The 16,450-nt window shown below is 36.5% G+C and overlaps 3 protein-coding genes across 4 annotated transcripts; 1 reads left to right on the forward strand and 2 right to left on the reverse strand.

The window, feature by feature from the left end:
- The first annotated feature begins 565 nt into the window (after positions 1 to 565).
- On the forward strand, positions 566 to 4,778 carry LOC106451118 (serine/threonine-protein kinase KIPK2-like). The gene is made up of 3 exons (XM_013892982.3): positions 566 to 731; positions 1,322 to 3,312; positions 3,844 to 4,778. The coding sequence occupies exons 2-3, from the start codon at positions 1,496 to 1,498 to the stop codon at positions 4,691 to 4,693; spliced, it is 2,667 nt and encodes an 888-aa protein (XP_013748436.1). The 5' UTR covers positions 566 to 731; positions 1,322 to 1,495; the 3' UTR covers positions 4,694 to 4,778.
- A 65-nt stretch (positions 4,779 to 4,843) lies between these two features.
- Positions 4,844 to 9,213, reverse strand: LOC106451119 (protein GLUTELIN PRECURSOR ACCUMULATION 3). 2 transcript variants are annotated; one of them, XM_013892985.3, is made up of 16 exons: positions 9,083 to 9,213; positions 8,911 to 9,008; positions 8,382 to 8,520; positions 8,277 to 8,305; positions 8,101 to 8,197; positions 7,974 to 8,029; positions 7,779 to 7,886; positions 7,154 to 7,210; positions 6,970 to 7,061; positions 6,804 to 6,888; positions 6,495 to 6,650; positions 6,142 to 6,224; positions 5,878 to 6,051; positions 5,686 to 5,801; positions 5,257 to 5,332; positions 4,844 to 5,162 (listed from the first exon to the last, which is right to left on the reverse strand). In XM_013892985.3, the coding sequence occupies exons 1-16, from the start codon at positions 9,142 to 9,144 to the stop codon at positions 5,106 to 5,108; spliced, it is 1,485 nt and encodes a 494-aa protein (XP_013748439.1). In that variant the 5' UTR covers positions 9,145 to 9,213; the 3' UTR covers positions 4,844 to 5,105. The 2 variants fall into 2 exon arrangements, with proteins under 2 accessions (XP_013748439.1, XP_013748438.1); XM_013892984.3 differs by having other exon boundaries at positions 5,878 to 6,054.
- A 251-nt stretch (positions 9,214 to 9,464) lies between these two features.
- Positions 9,465 to 15,545, reverse strand: LOC106453457 (probable disease resistance RPP8-like protein 2). Its single transcript, XM_048780581.1, has 5 exons — positions 15,384 to 15,545; positions 14,213 to 15,084; positions 13,966 to 14,112; positions 9,741 to 11,490; positions 9,465 to 9,633 (listed from the first exon to the last, which is right to left on the reverse strand). Exons 2-4 carry the CDS (start codon positions 15,072 to 15,074, stop codon positions 9,761 to 9,763), a joined length of 2,739 nt encoding a protein of 912 aa, XP_048636538.1. The 5' UTR covers positions 15,075 to 15,084; positions 15,384 to 15,545; the 3' UTR covers positions 9,465 to 9,633; positions 9,741 to 9,760.
- Between the last annotated feature and the right edge of the window lie 905 nt (positions 15,546 to 16,450).

A 16,450-nucleotide genomic window follows, 5' to 3' on the forward strand; every position in this document is an offset into this window, starting at 1 on the left:
TTGGAAGTTGTAGCTTTTGCTACTTAGGTTTATTATTGGTTTATGGATTTACATGTTCTTAGTAACCACTTGGCTTAATTACTAAAACCGATAGATAATCTTTTTTTTTGTCACGAAAACCAATAGATAATCTTAAATATAATTAAACTGAAATAAATAAATTATATTTCTTATCTTAAGCATAAATTCAAATAGCAATTTCTGTTTTAGATTAAAAAGAGTTAATTGTAAAATAATATCTTATAAAATGCTCTTAAGAAACATGTTTTTTCTATAGTTTATCCATGTGGCATTTTTTTTGTAAGAAACCTTGTGGATGGTTTTTTAAAAAATCACGTAAAATAGGGAAAATGTAACTTCCTTTTAGGTAATTTGGTCGGCAAAAAACAAAACAAAAATGCGAAAAATAATTATGGAAAAGAGAGTTTTGATGTGAAATGCAAATAAAGACAAGTAAGAAAAAAATAAAACAAGAAACGTGATTTTCAGCATAGTAACATGAGACCCGCAAACACATATGCTTTGGGGACCCACATTACGCCTCTCAACTTTAATTTATCATCAGTCACACAAACAAACATTTTCTTCACTGAACGCTAAACACCAAAACAAATAAACTACATTTTTACACTCTTTGTGGAATCTCTTCAAGCTCAAGCCACTAGGGTTCTTTTGAGGGGCAGTCTCCATGAGTCTCTGGAACCTATCCTGCCTCCTAATGTTCTTCTTGGGTAAGCCTTTCTTCTCTTAGATCCTTTACTTGAGCTTGTGCAATGTATAGTGTGTGAGCTTTGAGCTTTTTCATTTGTTGTTATACAGTTTGGTTTTCACGTGAATCACTTTAAGTCTCTTGCCATGTTATGTTTGAAGTTGAATCTTCACTTCAGTAACGGTTATTACCACTCTGTTCTAGCTTCATGAGATCTGGGATTGAAACTGCTAGATTTGGTTTAATATTATTTTATTTAGTTTTCTTGATTCTTCATCTCTCTGTTTGTTTGTTTCTTGATTTTGTAATTGATTGGTCCATCTCCATCTCCATAAATAAAAATGTCTTCTTTCTGTTTATTAAAGTGTGGGTTAAAGTAGCTACCTTTACTTCTGTAGGGTTCATTATTTGAGTCTATTAACTATGATGATGACTTACTTTACCTGTTCATTCCCCTTTACTTCTCAAGCTCCTTACTTTGATCATTGCATTCTTCTGTTACATATTCCTTTTTAACATTGCTCTTTGTCTGGAATATTGTTGTTTGATTTCATCTAAAAGAATATTCTCCTAGTTACTTCTTGTTTGATTCAAATGGTTGTATTATTACAGGATGTTGCAATATGAATCAAGGAAGCTGAGTCTCTCACACCCTTTCAGAACAAAGTTCTTACATGATCTCTCTATAGCACTGGTTTGGTTTCCTCAGTACTTGTTTTGGTGTCTGACCAACTCTGGGACTCATAACAGCATGAGAAGCTGTGCTGATACAGTAACTCATTGCTAATGGGATCGTTTGTTGGTGCTTGTGAAATTGTTGAGGAGAAGGACGTGGTGAGGCTAACCAAACATTCTAGCAGATACTGTAATAAGCCAGCATTGGGATCAAGCAAAGATATGGAGCGTCCTGTAGGTTCTATGGAGTATGACATTGATCAGCTTTTCCAGTCTATATCCATAAAACCATCACCCGGAAGAGTCATAGGCTCTTCCTCTTTCCATCATCTTGAGACTAGCGCAAGCGCTGGAACGAGCAGGAGCACAAGCCCTTCCAAGAAAAGCGCTATGAAAAAGCCATTTCCCATGGGAGGAACCCCAAGATCACCAAGAGTTGGTCCTTCTGATTCAGTTTCGTTAAAGCAGGCCCTGAGAGATCTTTGCATATCAAAGGCCTCAGAGATGGCTGCTCAGAAACGGTTGTCAAAGTCTGCAGCTGCGTCTCCGAGGGTTTCTGAAGCAGACAGGATAAAGAGTCTTTACAGACAAGTTTTGAATGAGTCTGTGGGAAGGTCTGGGCTTCCTGTGGACAAGGGTAAGAGGTTGGTTGAAGTATCTTTGACTCCTTTAGACGACATACCCAGCTCTTCCCAGAGTGTGCCTGATGTCCTTGAGAGAAAGCCTTCTAAGTTCTTGTCTGGATCAATGGGAGAGACTGTGTTGCTGTATAAATCCAACAACTCTGGATCTTCTCTCAGTTTTGGTAGTGGAGATTTTGAGATAGAGATAGATGAGTACGCCACATCCCCTCCTCCTCACATGGTCATTGAAGATGGTTTAGTGGAAATAGACAAACATGTTACCTCTCTGCCTTCATGTTCTGGCAGCAAAGTTGATGCTGAAGAGGAGCTAGACAAGAGCATCCTCTCATCAGCTAGAGTGAAAAGTGAGCCTAAAGCTATGCACTCAGAGCTAGATAACGTACCTAGTTCAGGAGCAGAGAACATCAAACTAGTAAACAAGGTAAAAAGAAACATCCCACGTCCCAAACCACGACCAAAGAGGAAGATTTTGGTTAAGAAGAAGTTGAGAGTCGCTGTAGCTTCTTCTGCTACAAAAACGGTTGAGAATGATGATACTTCCTTAGAGCCTAGTGCAAGCCAAACTCTGTGCCAGAAATGCCACTGTTCCTTAACCAGCATCTCAAAAAACGTCAGTGTTGAAGCAAATCAAGAATCAGTTGCAAGCTCGCATCTCACTCCCATTGTGAAGTCTAATAAAGAGACCAGCAAAGAATCCTCCAATTCTTGTGAGGTTATTGATAGCATAGAAGCTGACATTGTCATTCAAAATAAACAACAAAGAGAGAATCCAACTTCCAGCGAAAAGATTATATTCTCTCTGAGCTCAAAGAACAGCAGCATAGGAAACTACAGCAGCAGCACAAGCATGAGCGAGGAGAGCAACCTGAGCAGGTTCAGCTGCGGCAACAAACCTCACATGTCTATGGACGTGAGATGGGAAGCGATCAAGCACGTCAAGTTGCAGTGTGGTGGCTCTTTGGGACTCAGACATTTCAACCTTTTGAAGAAGCTTGGCTGTGGAGATATAGGAACGGTTTATCTCGCTGAGCTGGTCGGTACGAGTTGCTTGTTTGCTATAAAGGTCATGGACAACGAGTTCTTGGCCCGGAGGAAGAAGACGCCGAGGGCACAAGCGGAACGTGCGATCTTGAAAATGTTGGACCATCCTTTTCTGCCTACCTTGTATGCGCAGTTCATTTCAGATAATTTGTCATGTCTGGTGATGGAGTATTGTCCCGGTGGTGATCTTCATGTCTTGAGGCAAAAGCAACTTAGTAGGTGCTTCTCCGAACCTGCAGCTAGGTAAGATTACTTTTCACATTGTTAGGATCTCTGATAGGCAAAGTTGATGGTGATAATTAAGCCTGCTTATTTGGTTTCTTTGGTTAGTTCGGGTTGGTTAGCTCGGAATTTGATTAGTTCGGGCGGCCGAAATTTCACCAAAGTGAATCGAAAAGAAATTTGGTTGGGTTCGGTTTTCGGTTAGTATGGCTTTATAAGGTTTTATCAAAGTTTTTGGTTTTACGGTTAGTTTGGTTAAATTTTCGGTTTAAATTCAGTAAAATTAAAAAAAAAAAGTCGGTTAATTCAGTTATTTTGAGTCGGATTTTAGTTTGTTCAGTTCGGAATTTTAGTTAATATTGGGATACTGTTTGGTAACTTTTTTTTAGAAAATCGAACTGAAAAACCTAATTGTTTTTAGTTGCCGAACTGAACCGAACCTTCTAACCGAAAACCAAACTTTTTGGTTCAGTTCAGCTCGGCAGGTTCGGTTCAAGTAATAACCGCATGCCTAGTGATAATGTGTAACAATGATGATTATTTTGTTCGCAGGTTCTATGTAGCAGAAGTCCTCCTTGCGCTTGAGTACTTACACATGCTGGGAGTTATATACCGTGATTTGAAACCAGAGAACATTCTAGTCCGAGAAGATGGTCACATCATGCTTACAGATTTTGACCTCTCACTCAGATGTGAGGTGAACCCAACTCTTCTCAAAACAACTTCTCTTGCCGGGAAAGATCCTGCAAGGGTGTCTGGTCATTACAACACATCCAACTGCATACAACCTCTATGTATCGAACCATCGTGCCGCGTCCCATGTTTCAGCCCTAGGCTCTCATCAAAACCAAGAAAACAGAGAAGGCCTGATCCTTTGACCCAACAGTTCAGATCATTGCCTCAGCTTGTGGCTGAACCAACCGAAGCAAGATCAAACTCTTTTGTAGGAACGCACGAGTACTTGGCGCCGGAGATTATAAAAGGAGAAGGGCATGGTGCTGCGGTAGACTGGTGGACTTTTGGGGTCCTTCTCTATGAGCTTTTATACGGGAAGACACCGTTTAAAGGTTATGACAATGAGGAGACATTGTCCAACGTTGTGTTTCAGAACCTTAAGTTTCCTGATAGCCCGCTTGTGAGCTTCCAGGCAAAGGATTTGATCAGAAGGTTGGTGATGAAGGATCCAGAGAGCCGTCTCGGGTCAGTGAAAGGAGCTGCAGAGATCAAGAGGCATCCATTCTTTGAAGGATTGAACTGGGCTCTCATCCGCTGCGCCATTCCGCCTGAGCTGCCTGATGTATATGAGAATGGTGCAACGGAAGCAACTTCTCCTAAAGGAAATGGTAATGGATATCTTGAATGTAAAGCCATGGGAGATCATCTTGAGTTCGAGTTGTTTTAGGGGATAGAGAAAAGACAATACGAGGCTAAGCAGAAAGAAACTCTGTGGTTTAAGTTATCAATAGTAACGTTCTTGTTGTAATCCATTTCTAAGTACGTTATCAAAACTATTTTCAAAGCAAAAGGTAAGAGCCTAAACAAGAAAAAGAAGAAGAGAGCAGACGCTGAGATATGGATTAAGTTGAGATAATGGAAGTCTTACATATACGTTATTATCTTTTTATTCTTGCTAAAAAGAAGTTGTACATATCTTGTTGTCTATCAGAGATATGATTCTCTTCGAGACTTTTTTTAGCTTTGTTGTTTGCAATGGTAATGCTGATGGCAATCTTGGTGATCTTCTTGGCAGCTACTTGATGACTTTAAAAGGGTTTTTGTATTCTCCTTGTGAGTTTTATGGTAGAGCTCCTCAATCAGATTAGAAGGGTTTTGTATTCTTCCAGCAACTCCGGAATGTCTTCCATCCGCAACTGAGAATAGCAAAATGTAAACTTGACATGTCAGAGAGGAAAGCCTGATGTTTTGATTGATTGGTGTCAAATATTCAGGAGAGAGCAGCAATACCTCGGAAGAAGTTTTGATATGATAAAACGTAAAGGTCTTCTTTCCAAAATCAGCAGATGTTAAGCTGCTCTGTGCTCTGATAGAAACCCGCCACAACAAATGAAAACAAACATGTGTGAAGGAAAGGAAGAAGCAGATGTGAGATTTCATAACATGTAATAGTAGGGGCACAAAACAATGCATTCACACATTATCAGTTTTGACAATATGCTCGGATTAAAAAGTCTCGAGGGCTATTCAAGACACAAAAATGATATATTCATATTAACTCTATATGACTCCTAAACTCTCAGGAGATTTATCTAAGTTATTCTAATGCCATGTGGTGATTCCAAGCGCAATCAAAGAACAACCATTTTTAGTGAAACAAAAGATAATCTACATAAACAAGAACTGAGTCTGAAATAGTTGGCATGGATAAGAACTCACGTGTATTTTCGGGTAACCAGTCGCTGATAATCTCGAAGCAAGGAACCAAGCTCCTTTAATTGCAAAGTCTCTGGAGTGGACTCTTTCCAATGTTGACGAAGTGCTTCAGCTGCCATCTTTTCATTGAGAAGCATTTTCAGTACAAGAATAACACAATCACACATTCTAAAATAGACAAGAGGAAAAACTCACCTGAATCATGGAGGCTCCATTATCAACTGCATCTCCCTCAATCAATCTGCTTCCTAACTCAACGAACTCTTGATCTTCTGACTCCTCAGGGATTTGAAGGCGTGGTCCTGATGAAACAGAGATTCCCATTTTCTTTTGCAAGTCAACGATGGTGGATCCCTCTTGTCCCCTTTCCTGCTATGACCAATGTTAAAACAAGTTGAAAAGCTAAGTTAACTGCGTTGGCGAGAAACACAGAAGATTATTAGCAGGAACTCCAGTTACCATATCCAGTTCTCTCTCTGACTCTTTAGTCTCAGGAGGATTTCTAAGTTGAGGTACAGAAGACCTCTTGGCTATGGGATCACCTGAGAAAAGAAAAAAAGAAAGAAAACGAATAACAACATTTTCAGAAGGCTAAACAGTTCAGTAAAACTTCAAAACTTTCAATACAAACTTGATAAAGAAGAAAAAAAAGAGTATGCTAGAAATTTAGTGTCTCTAATTGCCTACAATCTGTGACCAACTACCAAGATTAGTTCGTCTAAGACTTTCCAACTATAAGTAACTAATGATGCGTGTACACAGAATGATAGCTAAGTTGGAGTAAAACATCAGTACAAATAAGAGTTTAATACCTTCAGGAACCAGCCACCAAAGATCACCGAAGGTTGACTTTCCATCAAACCCACCAATTAAAAGATGACGAGCTCCAATACTAGTCATTGTATGGTAAGCTCGAGGAGGAGGAGGCTCATCATTGCTTATCGGTAAGCGCTTCCACTGCGCAGTTACTAGTATGTGAAAATAGAAATTTAGCAACAGCGCGTAGAAGACAATGCACAGCAATAAAAGTTATGAATTACATCACAGTTTTATCACACTAGATTATACTTCGATAAACTACTTAGGTGGATTTTGGATGAGATGAGTGAGCAAGAACCTACCTCTATCCAAAATTATAGTGTCATTGTAATATACATCATAACGACTCAGCCATCCACCCGTTCCATGTCCCCCAAATAACAGAAGCTTCATACATGAAAGTAGTGATGTATGTCATGCGAAGCTATCCTTACACAAAAGAACAAACAGAAGCTGAAAAAGACATACATAATGTCCTCCGGATGTGACAGTGTGACCACATCGAGCTGATGGTGCTTGGCCAGGAAGCTTTAGTTGCGTCCATCCAGGTGTTTCACGTTCTTTCTTCCACAACAAAGGTTAACCACAATAAGATCAGCAACCAGAACATTACATATAATGCAATTTTGAAGTAATTTAATTAAGGATGTACCTTCATCTATTAAACCCTTCAAAGCCCACAGATCACCCATGATAGGGCCACCGCCTCCTGTCAAAGATAAACATATCACACACCATAGTTTTAGCTTAGTTGTTATCAGATCAAGCAAAAAATAATTGTGATCATGACCTATACCTCAGATGTCAGAACCAAAGAACTATCAAACTAGTGGATTTGTTTAAAAGTATGAATCCTTAAGATTGGAAGAGGGTTTCTACATTACATATACTATCCCGTTCAGGACAATTCATTAATGACTGGAAGTTATTAACTTACAACGATGTGTAAATTGCTATTTATTAATATTTGATTCATATTTCACTCAAGTTACAGAAGTTCGACCCCCCCTCCCCTCTAATTTTTTTGTTTTCTTTATTTGCATTTTATGGACTTATATTGAATTTGAATGTGTAATTCGTGGAACCAAACACATCAGCATCCTTAACATGTTTGATGAATGAAAAGGTGGAACAGTAAATAAATTTTCGGTCTTTTACTTTTATCTATAATATGAGTCCGCCAAGTTGGTTTAATATGCAAACACCTTAACTTTTTTAAGAGAATGGTGATAAGTCAAGAGCAAGAAGCTACAAAGTTTAGGTTCAAGGTGTTATACCTCGGCCACCAAAAACAAGTAAACGTTTCTCAACCATGGTGGCTGTATGACCACATCTAGGAGGTGGCAACGACCCCGAAACCGACAGCTCCATCCATTCAAGGGACACTAACAGATACCAAGAAAGCTGACATTATCAGATACTAAAATCAGTCTAGTACAAAACTGAAGTAGAGGAGAGAGATAAAGTTTTACTTGTGTCCATAACATACACATCTGACAGCCATTTTTTACCATCCCAGCCGCCACACCTGCCAATGATCATAGGCTAAGCCAATGCATGCAACAACCTGATGGAACGTCTAAAATTTATGATACTCACAACACGATTTTCTGGTTGCCAATAGCAGCGGCAGCAGAAAAATCACGAGGCGTAGGTAAGTCGCCAAAGCTGGTTAGCTCAGACCACTGCCATATATCTGCAGAAAATGTTAGCAGCAGAGTATAAAAAATTCCCTATGCAGGTCTCAATGACATTGTTATAACTTGCACACTTACCAGTATCTAGAACCCAGAAGTCACCCAACCTGAAATTGATTTATAGAAATGAGCTCTTTAGAATGTAAAAACGCTTGTAGCAAGAAAATAAATAGTAGTGCGTACCTCTTGCCACCAGAACGTCCACCAAAGATGAACATATGACAATCAATAGTGATGGCAACATGAAAGGCGCGAGGTGTAGGACCAACTTTTCCTTCAGAAACGCTGCCAGTACATTCTGGCTCAAACCAGAGTTTGTTCTCTAGTCCACAGAATTAAAGAAGAAGCAAATCAAAGACAAACCGATTATCACATGATAAAAAAAGCTGCACATATATGATACTTAAAACAATGATTTACAATGCTAATGAGAGGGAAAAAAAAAAGATGCTCAGAAACAAAAGTAGTAAAATAAGAAAAGAGAGTATCCATCTGATTCCTCTACAGCACCGAACTGAATATCTAATCGTGAAGTTTTCAGCTTTCTGTACTTTTTGCAAAGAAACTATCTTTGATATAAGCATCCTCTACTAGAAACACTAGTCATTACAAGAAGAACAAGCCAAGACAGTAGTAACTAATAAAAAAAAAAGCATCTTCTTTGGATCAAGGAATCAATAATCCTAGGCTGAATATAATTGATGATTATTACCAATGTCATAGACAATGATGTCGTTGAGGAACTTCTTGTCGACGAGACCGCCGAACACCACGACCATGGATTTTCCGACATTGACAGCTGTATGTCCACTGATTAAGAATTAAAAAAATCAGCAGCTGAAATTAAAATCGGAAATTGAATGGAGAAGAAGTAATTAATTTACCTCCTAGGCTGTGGAGGAGTTCCGGTGAAATCGGATGAGGAAGCTCTAACCCAGTTATGCATACGTTTGGCGATTGATCACCGCGGAAGAGGAAGCTCTTTGTTTGATCTTTGATAATTATAATCCAGACCGAGTTCATTATAAACCATCAATATGGTCCGGTTTGGTAGTGACAGACAAATTACAGAACTGGATTGGAATTAACCGGTTAAAATTTTTGGAAAACTCAGGGTTCCCTCGATATCTTGACCTTCGTTAAACCAAATGATAAAATCGTGTTAAGAATGATGTTCAGTGATCACACTATCAAAGCACCATTCTATCTCCAGTTCGGACTAAACAAATCAACGAAGCACACACAACGGAGACATCGAAGAAGATATGGTTCAACATACAAAATATATTTCAAACTTAGTATTACAGTGAATGAGCATGTAAACAGATAAACGAAATATATCACAAACAAGATATGTAAACTTCATACAACAAAAACGACTTATTATCATATCACACAATCGATAGTGGTGGGTACTGATCCTGAGTAGGTTCACCTGAAAACCGAATAACAGAGAGTTTAGACTTTCACACTAAACTTCAAGGAGGATATATAACAAACAAAATGAACAATATTGACATTATACCAAAAAGAATATTATACCTGAGACAGTTTTATTCTCCTTATTCGTCGCTATCAGAGTCGTTGCCACCTGGAATGTGTAATTGAACACTAGGAATGTGTTGGACTTTGTGGTAACTTTCCCCACCTGGTACGAGTTTCGTCTCCCACTCCTTGATCTTATGTGTGATTTCCAGTTCCTTTAAAGAAGTGATATACTTGAGCCCTTCCGGTAGCTCCTTCAACTTGTCACATAACCATATAGACAAGGTACGAAGACATGGCATCGACCCTTCTTCGACTATCCACTCTTCCCAGTCGTCTAGGGACCATATTAGTAGCTTACATAATTGAGGGAATCCACCTTTTGAACACACCATCTTCCTCCCCACGAAAGCATCAATTCCTAATAAAACTGACTTTAAATGAAGCAACTTTTCCAGAATCTGCAGTGGATCCTCCTCCATTTTACAGCCACTTAGAGATACATGTGCAAGGTGGGGAGGAAATCGAGAGTGCTCAGGAAGCTTTTTGATACGTATTCCCAGCTTTAAAGACCTTAGATGAATGAAATTCCAAACGAAATCCACATCATAAGCCCCACCGGATCGGTTCTCATCGATCAACCTAAGCACCTCCAGGTTTCTTAATTCACAGAGAGATGACGCTAGAGTTTCAGAAGTATACCTGCCTTTGAGAAATATCTCGAGAGTCCTGAGCTTTTTCATTCGGAGGAAGTCTGTGATGCTACCGTATTCTGATCGGAAGCCGGTCAAGCACTCCAGGTTCACTAGATTACCCAATTCCAACTTTGTTTTAGCGTCAAAAGAACGGGGAAGAATCAGGAACCTCAACTCTACCATCTCTTTAAAGATACTTGGCAGATGAACTCTTTTCCAGGAGTAAATTCTCAAATAGATTAGAAGCTTTAGATTCCGTAAAGAAGAAGGTACATGAGTTGCATGACCCATCTCTAATCTCAAATATCTCAAATGAATGAGTTTTCCAATGCTCGAAGGTATTCTCCACCCTTTAGAGTCTATTTTATAATCTAAACTCAAATCTAAGACCCTAAGTAACAGTAAATTTTGGAATCCTTGACCTGACTGCTTCCACAAGTTGCTGTCGAGTCCAAAACCCAAAACAGATCTAGCTTTTTGATTGTTTTTACGTTCCAGCATATCAAATGCATTACCACCACCGTGTACTACGAGTCTGCGAGATCTGGTAGGAGTATGAGCATTGATGGTGGAGGTGGAAGTAGTAGGGACTTTGATAAACTGAAGAAAGTTCTCTTCTTTGGCTTTAGATAAACATACTTCTCTCATCATGTCATGCATTTGACAATACTCCCATCTGCAACTCAAATCCTCTTTTACTCCAATAATCATATTTCTCCTTACTAGCTCGTCTATGTAGTCTTCTCCAATTTTCCTAGTGGTTTCTCCATCGACACTTGACGTTATTATTCCTTCTGCTTCCCAGTAATAATACAATTGCTCTGCTTCTATCTTGTAATCTTCTGGAAAATGAGCTAGGTAGAGGAAGCAATTCTTCAACTGCATTGGCAAATCTTCATAGCTCATAGACAATACTCGGTAAACCGAATCTTGATTTTTGTCATCTCTGCGAACTATCTGAGTTTTAATATTGTCATCTACTCTTTTCCACTCTTCAACCATGATTTTATTAGCTAACAAACCTCCCAACACTTTAACAGCTAATGGTAGTCCTCCACAATATTTGACCATTTTCCTTCCCATGGCTTCTAGTTCTTCATCAACAATAAATTCTGAAAACAGTACTATGAGATTAGAGCCTAAATAATATGTGTCTAGTCCTTTTAAATGTTCAAAATAATAAATTTATATTATTAATGATTTAGTATTTTTTATTAGCTCTCACCTTAAATGTTAAAATCGGTTAAAGTCGTTGATATTATTAATAAATAATTAATTTTATTAGTTAAGAGGAATCTATATATATTGTCTAACTTAATAACTATCCGGAGAATTGTTAGTTTTTATGATGGCCCTTTTTATAGTTTACTTAGGACATGACTGGTGTAACCGTAGTGGTTGTGGCTGCGAGATTCGCGGTTGTGGTTGCGAGATTTCGCGGATGCGGTTGATTGTAATTTTAAGCGGTTTTAAGAAATTTGTATGACTGATACTGTGGTTAAAAATCGGCTCGTTTGCGGGATGCGTATGACAGATTAACAACCAAATATACAACGGTTAAATAATAAATTAACAATATTTATATTTTCTATAATTATAAAAATATTAAACATCATAATGTTATAATAAATATAAAAATTATATTAGAAATATATAGTTTTAAAATTTAAAAATTATTGAAAATATTTTTATTTTAAAAATTCATAATATAAATTTAGATATAATAGATATATTTTAGTATTTCAATTTAAATTTAAATTTTTATTTGTATTTTTGTATTTATATTGTTAAAAAAAAAAAAATTACCCTAGCCTCCTGCAACCGCCTGCAACTGCAAACACTAGGGTTTCAATTGGTGACACCATTTTAGAAAAAAAAATGATGAATTTTTTATTTCTTCAAATTGTTACCAATTGAGTTGAATGTTTTGTCAAATTGTTAATACATAGGTTTCATTATATTCATTTGTTTTCCTCATAATCGTGGGAATTCTTTAACAAATATTTTCTCCTCTAATCTTGATGAGGAACAAATGGAAAACAATAACTAAAGTTTTAAAAATTAAAAAAAAATGTAGATAGTTCAAAAAATGGCGCAAGACACTACTAAAGTATTAACTCATCGTCATCCAAGATCAATTAACTGCATCATATACCCCAAAAGAAGGAAACAAAAAAAAGTTTAACTTATCTTCTTAATCTTATGATTATTCTACTAACTCTATAAATACTTAAGTATCCTTCCTCCTTAGAAAATCTCATTGACGAAAGCAGAAGCAGAGTTAATAGATTTATGCTCTCTATTTTCTTTTAGAAAAAGTGAATTTCTATAGCTGACCAGTTATGGCGTGCAAACAGACGTGGTACACGACGCCTATAGTTGTTAATTCTTTATTGTGTTTAAATATTCGTTTGTGTTTTACTGTATGGTGAGCAAAGGTCAGTTTTCAATACGTGGAGTTAACTTGTATTAGAAGTTTAAAACTTGGTTTCATTGTGCGTGTATTTTAATACTAGTTATATTCCACTTTAAAATATGAAAACACAATGTTCATCTCTTTTTTTTTACCATTCATGTTTACTTTTTGTTCAATTCTTTTTTTTTCTATTTATTCAATTTTTTTTTTTCAATTCAATTCAGTAAATGAAATTTTGTTCAACTTTTTTTTCATTCATTTCATTTTTTACACAGTCACCAATTGAAGCTTAGGTGGAACCATCTTTTGAATTTAAGAGATTTGTATCGGTTTGAGTGATTGTTGCAAAACACCAATAACCCCTACGAACCGCAAAAGTTGCATTTCCGAATGGTAGCGGAAAAACCTGTCATGCCCTTAGTATTTATAATTTACGTTATCATTGACACTTTTTTGTCTTGAACATTTACGTTCACTTACAATATGAAGTTTATAATAGGTGTTTTTCTGCACCTTGTACAAAAATAAATTTTTAAAATTTAAATTTTATTCTAAAATAAAATTTTATTAGTTTTAGATTTTATTATTTGATTACATTATTTAATTTTAAATATTAATTTTATTATATATTAAAATTAAGATAAAATAAATAATTGATGACGAAATAAGATAAAATATTATATAATAGTATAAATCTAAATTGCTGACTCATCAGTCAAAATCATTAAAAATGTAAAAAAAAATAAGAAAAATTATCTAAAAATATGTAGAACATAATAGTATCTCTATCTCTATAATATTGTTTGATAAGTCAAATTTTTTATGTGTCGCACTTATGTTGATTCTTAGAATGGTAAATCACAGTGATAACTTAATGAATAAAATTTATTGTTAAAATACCACTATTAATATTTCAATTTAACATTTTTATATTTGTTTTCAAATCACTTTATTATCAAAAAGGAAATATCTTTAATAAATATATAACATTTTTATATCATGTAATTTAATATAAAAAAATTCCTTTTATATAACTCAAAAGAAATTTAATATAAAAAACAATATCTTTAATACAAACATATCAATATCAGATTTATATGTTATTTAATAAAAATGATTTTTTATATAGGAGGCCGTAAGAGATTCATATGATTCTTATATATAAACGTACCGGTTATCTCTCTTCTAGAGAATACTATGCTCTCACATAGCTTCCAACTTTCTTCAGGAGTAAGGATTTTTGGTTTAAAGAGGAAAGATTTTGGGTTTACATGCAAACCAACACCTTCATCACGTGAAGTAAGAATCATCTTCCAACCTGCAATTGTATTTGCTTTCATCTCAGGGACTCAAAGGCATTTATGAAATGTGACTATGGGGAGTACTTTAAGTAATGTATGTACAATTAGAGAGCTCACCTCTTTCTTGGGGGAAAACGTCTTTTATTACATCCCAGTCTTCTTTTTTCCATACATCATCCATGACAATTAAATATTTAGATGTTTCCAACAAGTGAAAGAGCTCAGCCTGGAGTGTTTCTTCATTCATATGTTTGTTGCCCTTATCATGTGGTCTGAGGTCTTGCAATAACTTTTGCCAAATATCCTTCCGCTTAAAATCTTGCGAAACGCAGATCCATGCGAATCCATCAAAATGACTTCGAACAATGTCATGATGAAAAACTTGTCTGGCAAGAGTGGTTTTCCCAATACCACCCATCCCAGATATGGAAACTACTTGGATGTTATCATTCTCCACCAAATGACCAACCAATTCATTAACACTCTGTTCCACCCCCACAAGATCCTTTTGAGATCTCTTTGGATATGTTTGTTGGATCTCCCTCTGTCTCTTTTGTAGAGGCGGTGGTTTGTTAACGCTATGCTGTATACCAAAGCTCTGCATTTGCGCAACCACCTTAGACATTCTCTTAGTTATGCCTTCAATGTCCATAGAAAGACCTCGGCGATCCACTAAGAAACAAGAAAGTCTTTTCACACGCCCCTTGATCCCTTTTTGGTTTCCACTAAGTTCTTTCAAAAGAAAGGATTCAATTATATCTTCAGCATCAAATACAATGTCTTTGACATCTTCCAAGAAGTTTCTCACTGCTTCATTCTCATATTTCCTGGCATCTGCATCTTTCAACAACGACTGTAACATTCTCATCTGACATTTTAGATCATCAACTTTCTCATGAACTCCCTGCAGTCTCTCTGATTCTCGACTCAGGAGATCCCAGAGTTTCTCCACTCCAAACGACACAACTCCGTCAGCCATCACTATTCTCCTGTTCCACCATCAACACAACACATATGTACAAACTTGTAGTAAGATTTAAAACCGGTTATGATAATCCTTGGTTGATCTAATAAAATATGATACATGTCAGAGGAACTTTACTTAACTTACTTTTATTCAAACAATTTATAACAAGATTTGATGATTAAATGCTTTAAATTCGTAAAACAAGATTTGTAATAATCTAACGAATTTTCGTTTTTAAATTCAGATTCAACCACAACAGAGTCCAAAAGACAGATCAAAGCAAGTTAAACAGACAAATAATGATACAAGAACATGATTTACCTTTCATGTAACAGCTCTTCAACTTGCTTAGAGAGGTTCTTTGGAAGAAGAGATATGAGTGGCACTGAAAGAGTAGACTCCAAGTCAATCTTATCAGTCTACGACTGCCATCTTGTGGTTCTAATTTTGAATAAAAAGAAAATAGGAGTTTTTTCTAGTCTGTGGCGATAATGATTTTTTCGCAAGGCAATAATGCATTTGCTTTAGGCCCACTCGAAACATTCACTGTAGTTCTCCCTTATTATTCTTTTTGGTAAAAAAAATTTCTCCCTTATTTTCAACTTGCAAAATATATTCATTGATATTTATACATTATATTTTTGTTAGAAATAATTAATTGGGAAAATTGGTAATATAGACAAAGTTATTAGATCATGTAGTATGACACCATACAAACTAGAGTTTACATACTATAATCCTTTACTCAATGATAGGATACGACCGTACTGTGGTCAAGTTCTTCTGGTTCTACTACTACGACATGTTAACAAGCTTGATGCTTTGTGGCCTTGACACCAAACTATCAAATCTCCTGAATCTGCATGTCTTTCTTCCTCAGTCTATTTGGAATCTTTTCTCAAGTTCCTCATACCAAAGATTGGAAAAAATTAGGAACCAACTTACGTAATCACCAAGTGTGGTTTAGATCTTAATTTTTGTTATGATCAGAAGTGTTTTAGAGCTACCTAACTTTTATGTTTTATGTTTCTTATGGAGGGGGATGCAGCAAATAGTGATATGGTGGAGATGATATTAATTACTAGGCAACGCCAGTAGCTGGACATTGTATGGAAGCATCACATCTCAAGTAGGAGACCAAGATTCGATAGTGCAGAACACTGGTCTCGTAGAACGGGTCTAAAAAAGTTGCTCAAAGATGGATCCGGGTTCGAATAAGACTTATTACCAGTTATAGCTGCAGTTCACATCGCGTGGATATTGCTTTTTGTCTTTGTCTTTGTCTCCGCTTATTGTATCAAGCTCCTCAACTTTCAAATAAGGTGAAGAATCTGTGACTAGATAGAGTTGAAAATCTTTGTAGAGTAGTGTTGAAGGTTGTATTCATG

The sequence above is a fragment of the Brassica napus genome, chromosome A5 (genome assembly GCF_020379485.1).
Source record: "Brassica napus cultivar Da-Ae chromosome A5, Da-Ae, whole genome shotgun sequence".
NCBI classification, from domain to species: Eukaryota; Viridiplantae; Streptophyta; class Magnoliopsida; order Brassicales; family Brassicaceae; genus Brassica; species Brassica napus.

What these genes read in the sequence shown, in the direction of transcription:
- LOC106453457 (XM_048780581.1), bottom strand. Translation starts at nt 15,074, where the DNA reads ATGGCTGACGGAGTTGTGTCGTTTGGAGTGGAGAAACTCTGGGATCTC. An exon ending in CGTTTTCCCCCAAGAAAGAG is followed by an intron (nt 14,113 to 14,212) that starts GTGAGCTCTCTA and finishes ATACAATTGCAG; the next exon opens with GTTGGAAGATGATTCTTACT. An exon ending in CTCTAGAAGAGAGATAACCG is followed by an intron (nt 11,491 to 13,965) that starts GTACGTTTATAT and finishes TACTGTTTTCAG; the next exon opens with AATTTATTGTTGATGAAGAA.
- LOC106451119 (XM_013892984.3), bottom strand. Translation starts at nt 9,144, where the DNA reads ATGCATAACTGGGTTAGAGCTTCCTCATCCGATTTCACCGGAACTCCT. An exon ending in TCACATCCGGAGGACATTAT is followed by an intron (nt 6,889 to 6,969) that starts GTATGTCTTTTT and finishes TCATGTATGAAG; the next exon opens with CTTCTGTTATTTGGGGGACA. An exon ending in CTGGTTACCCGAAAATACAC is followed by an intron (nt 5,333 to 5,685) that starts GTGAGTTCTTAT and finishes GGTTTCTATCAG; the next exon opens with AGCACAGAGCAGCTTAACAT.
- LOC106451118 (XM_013892982.3), top strand. Translation starts at nt 1,496, where the DNA reads ATGGGATCGTTTGTTGGTGCTTGTGAAATTGTTGAGGAGAAGGACGTG. An exon ending in TTCTCCGAACCTGCAGCTAG is followed by an intron (nt 3,313 to 3,843) that starts GTAAGATTACTT and finishes TTTTGTTCGCAG; the next exon opens with GTTCTATGTAGCAGAAGTCC.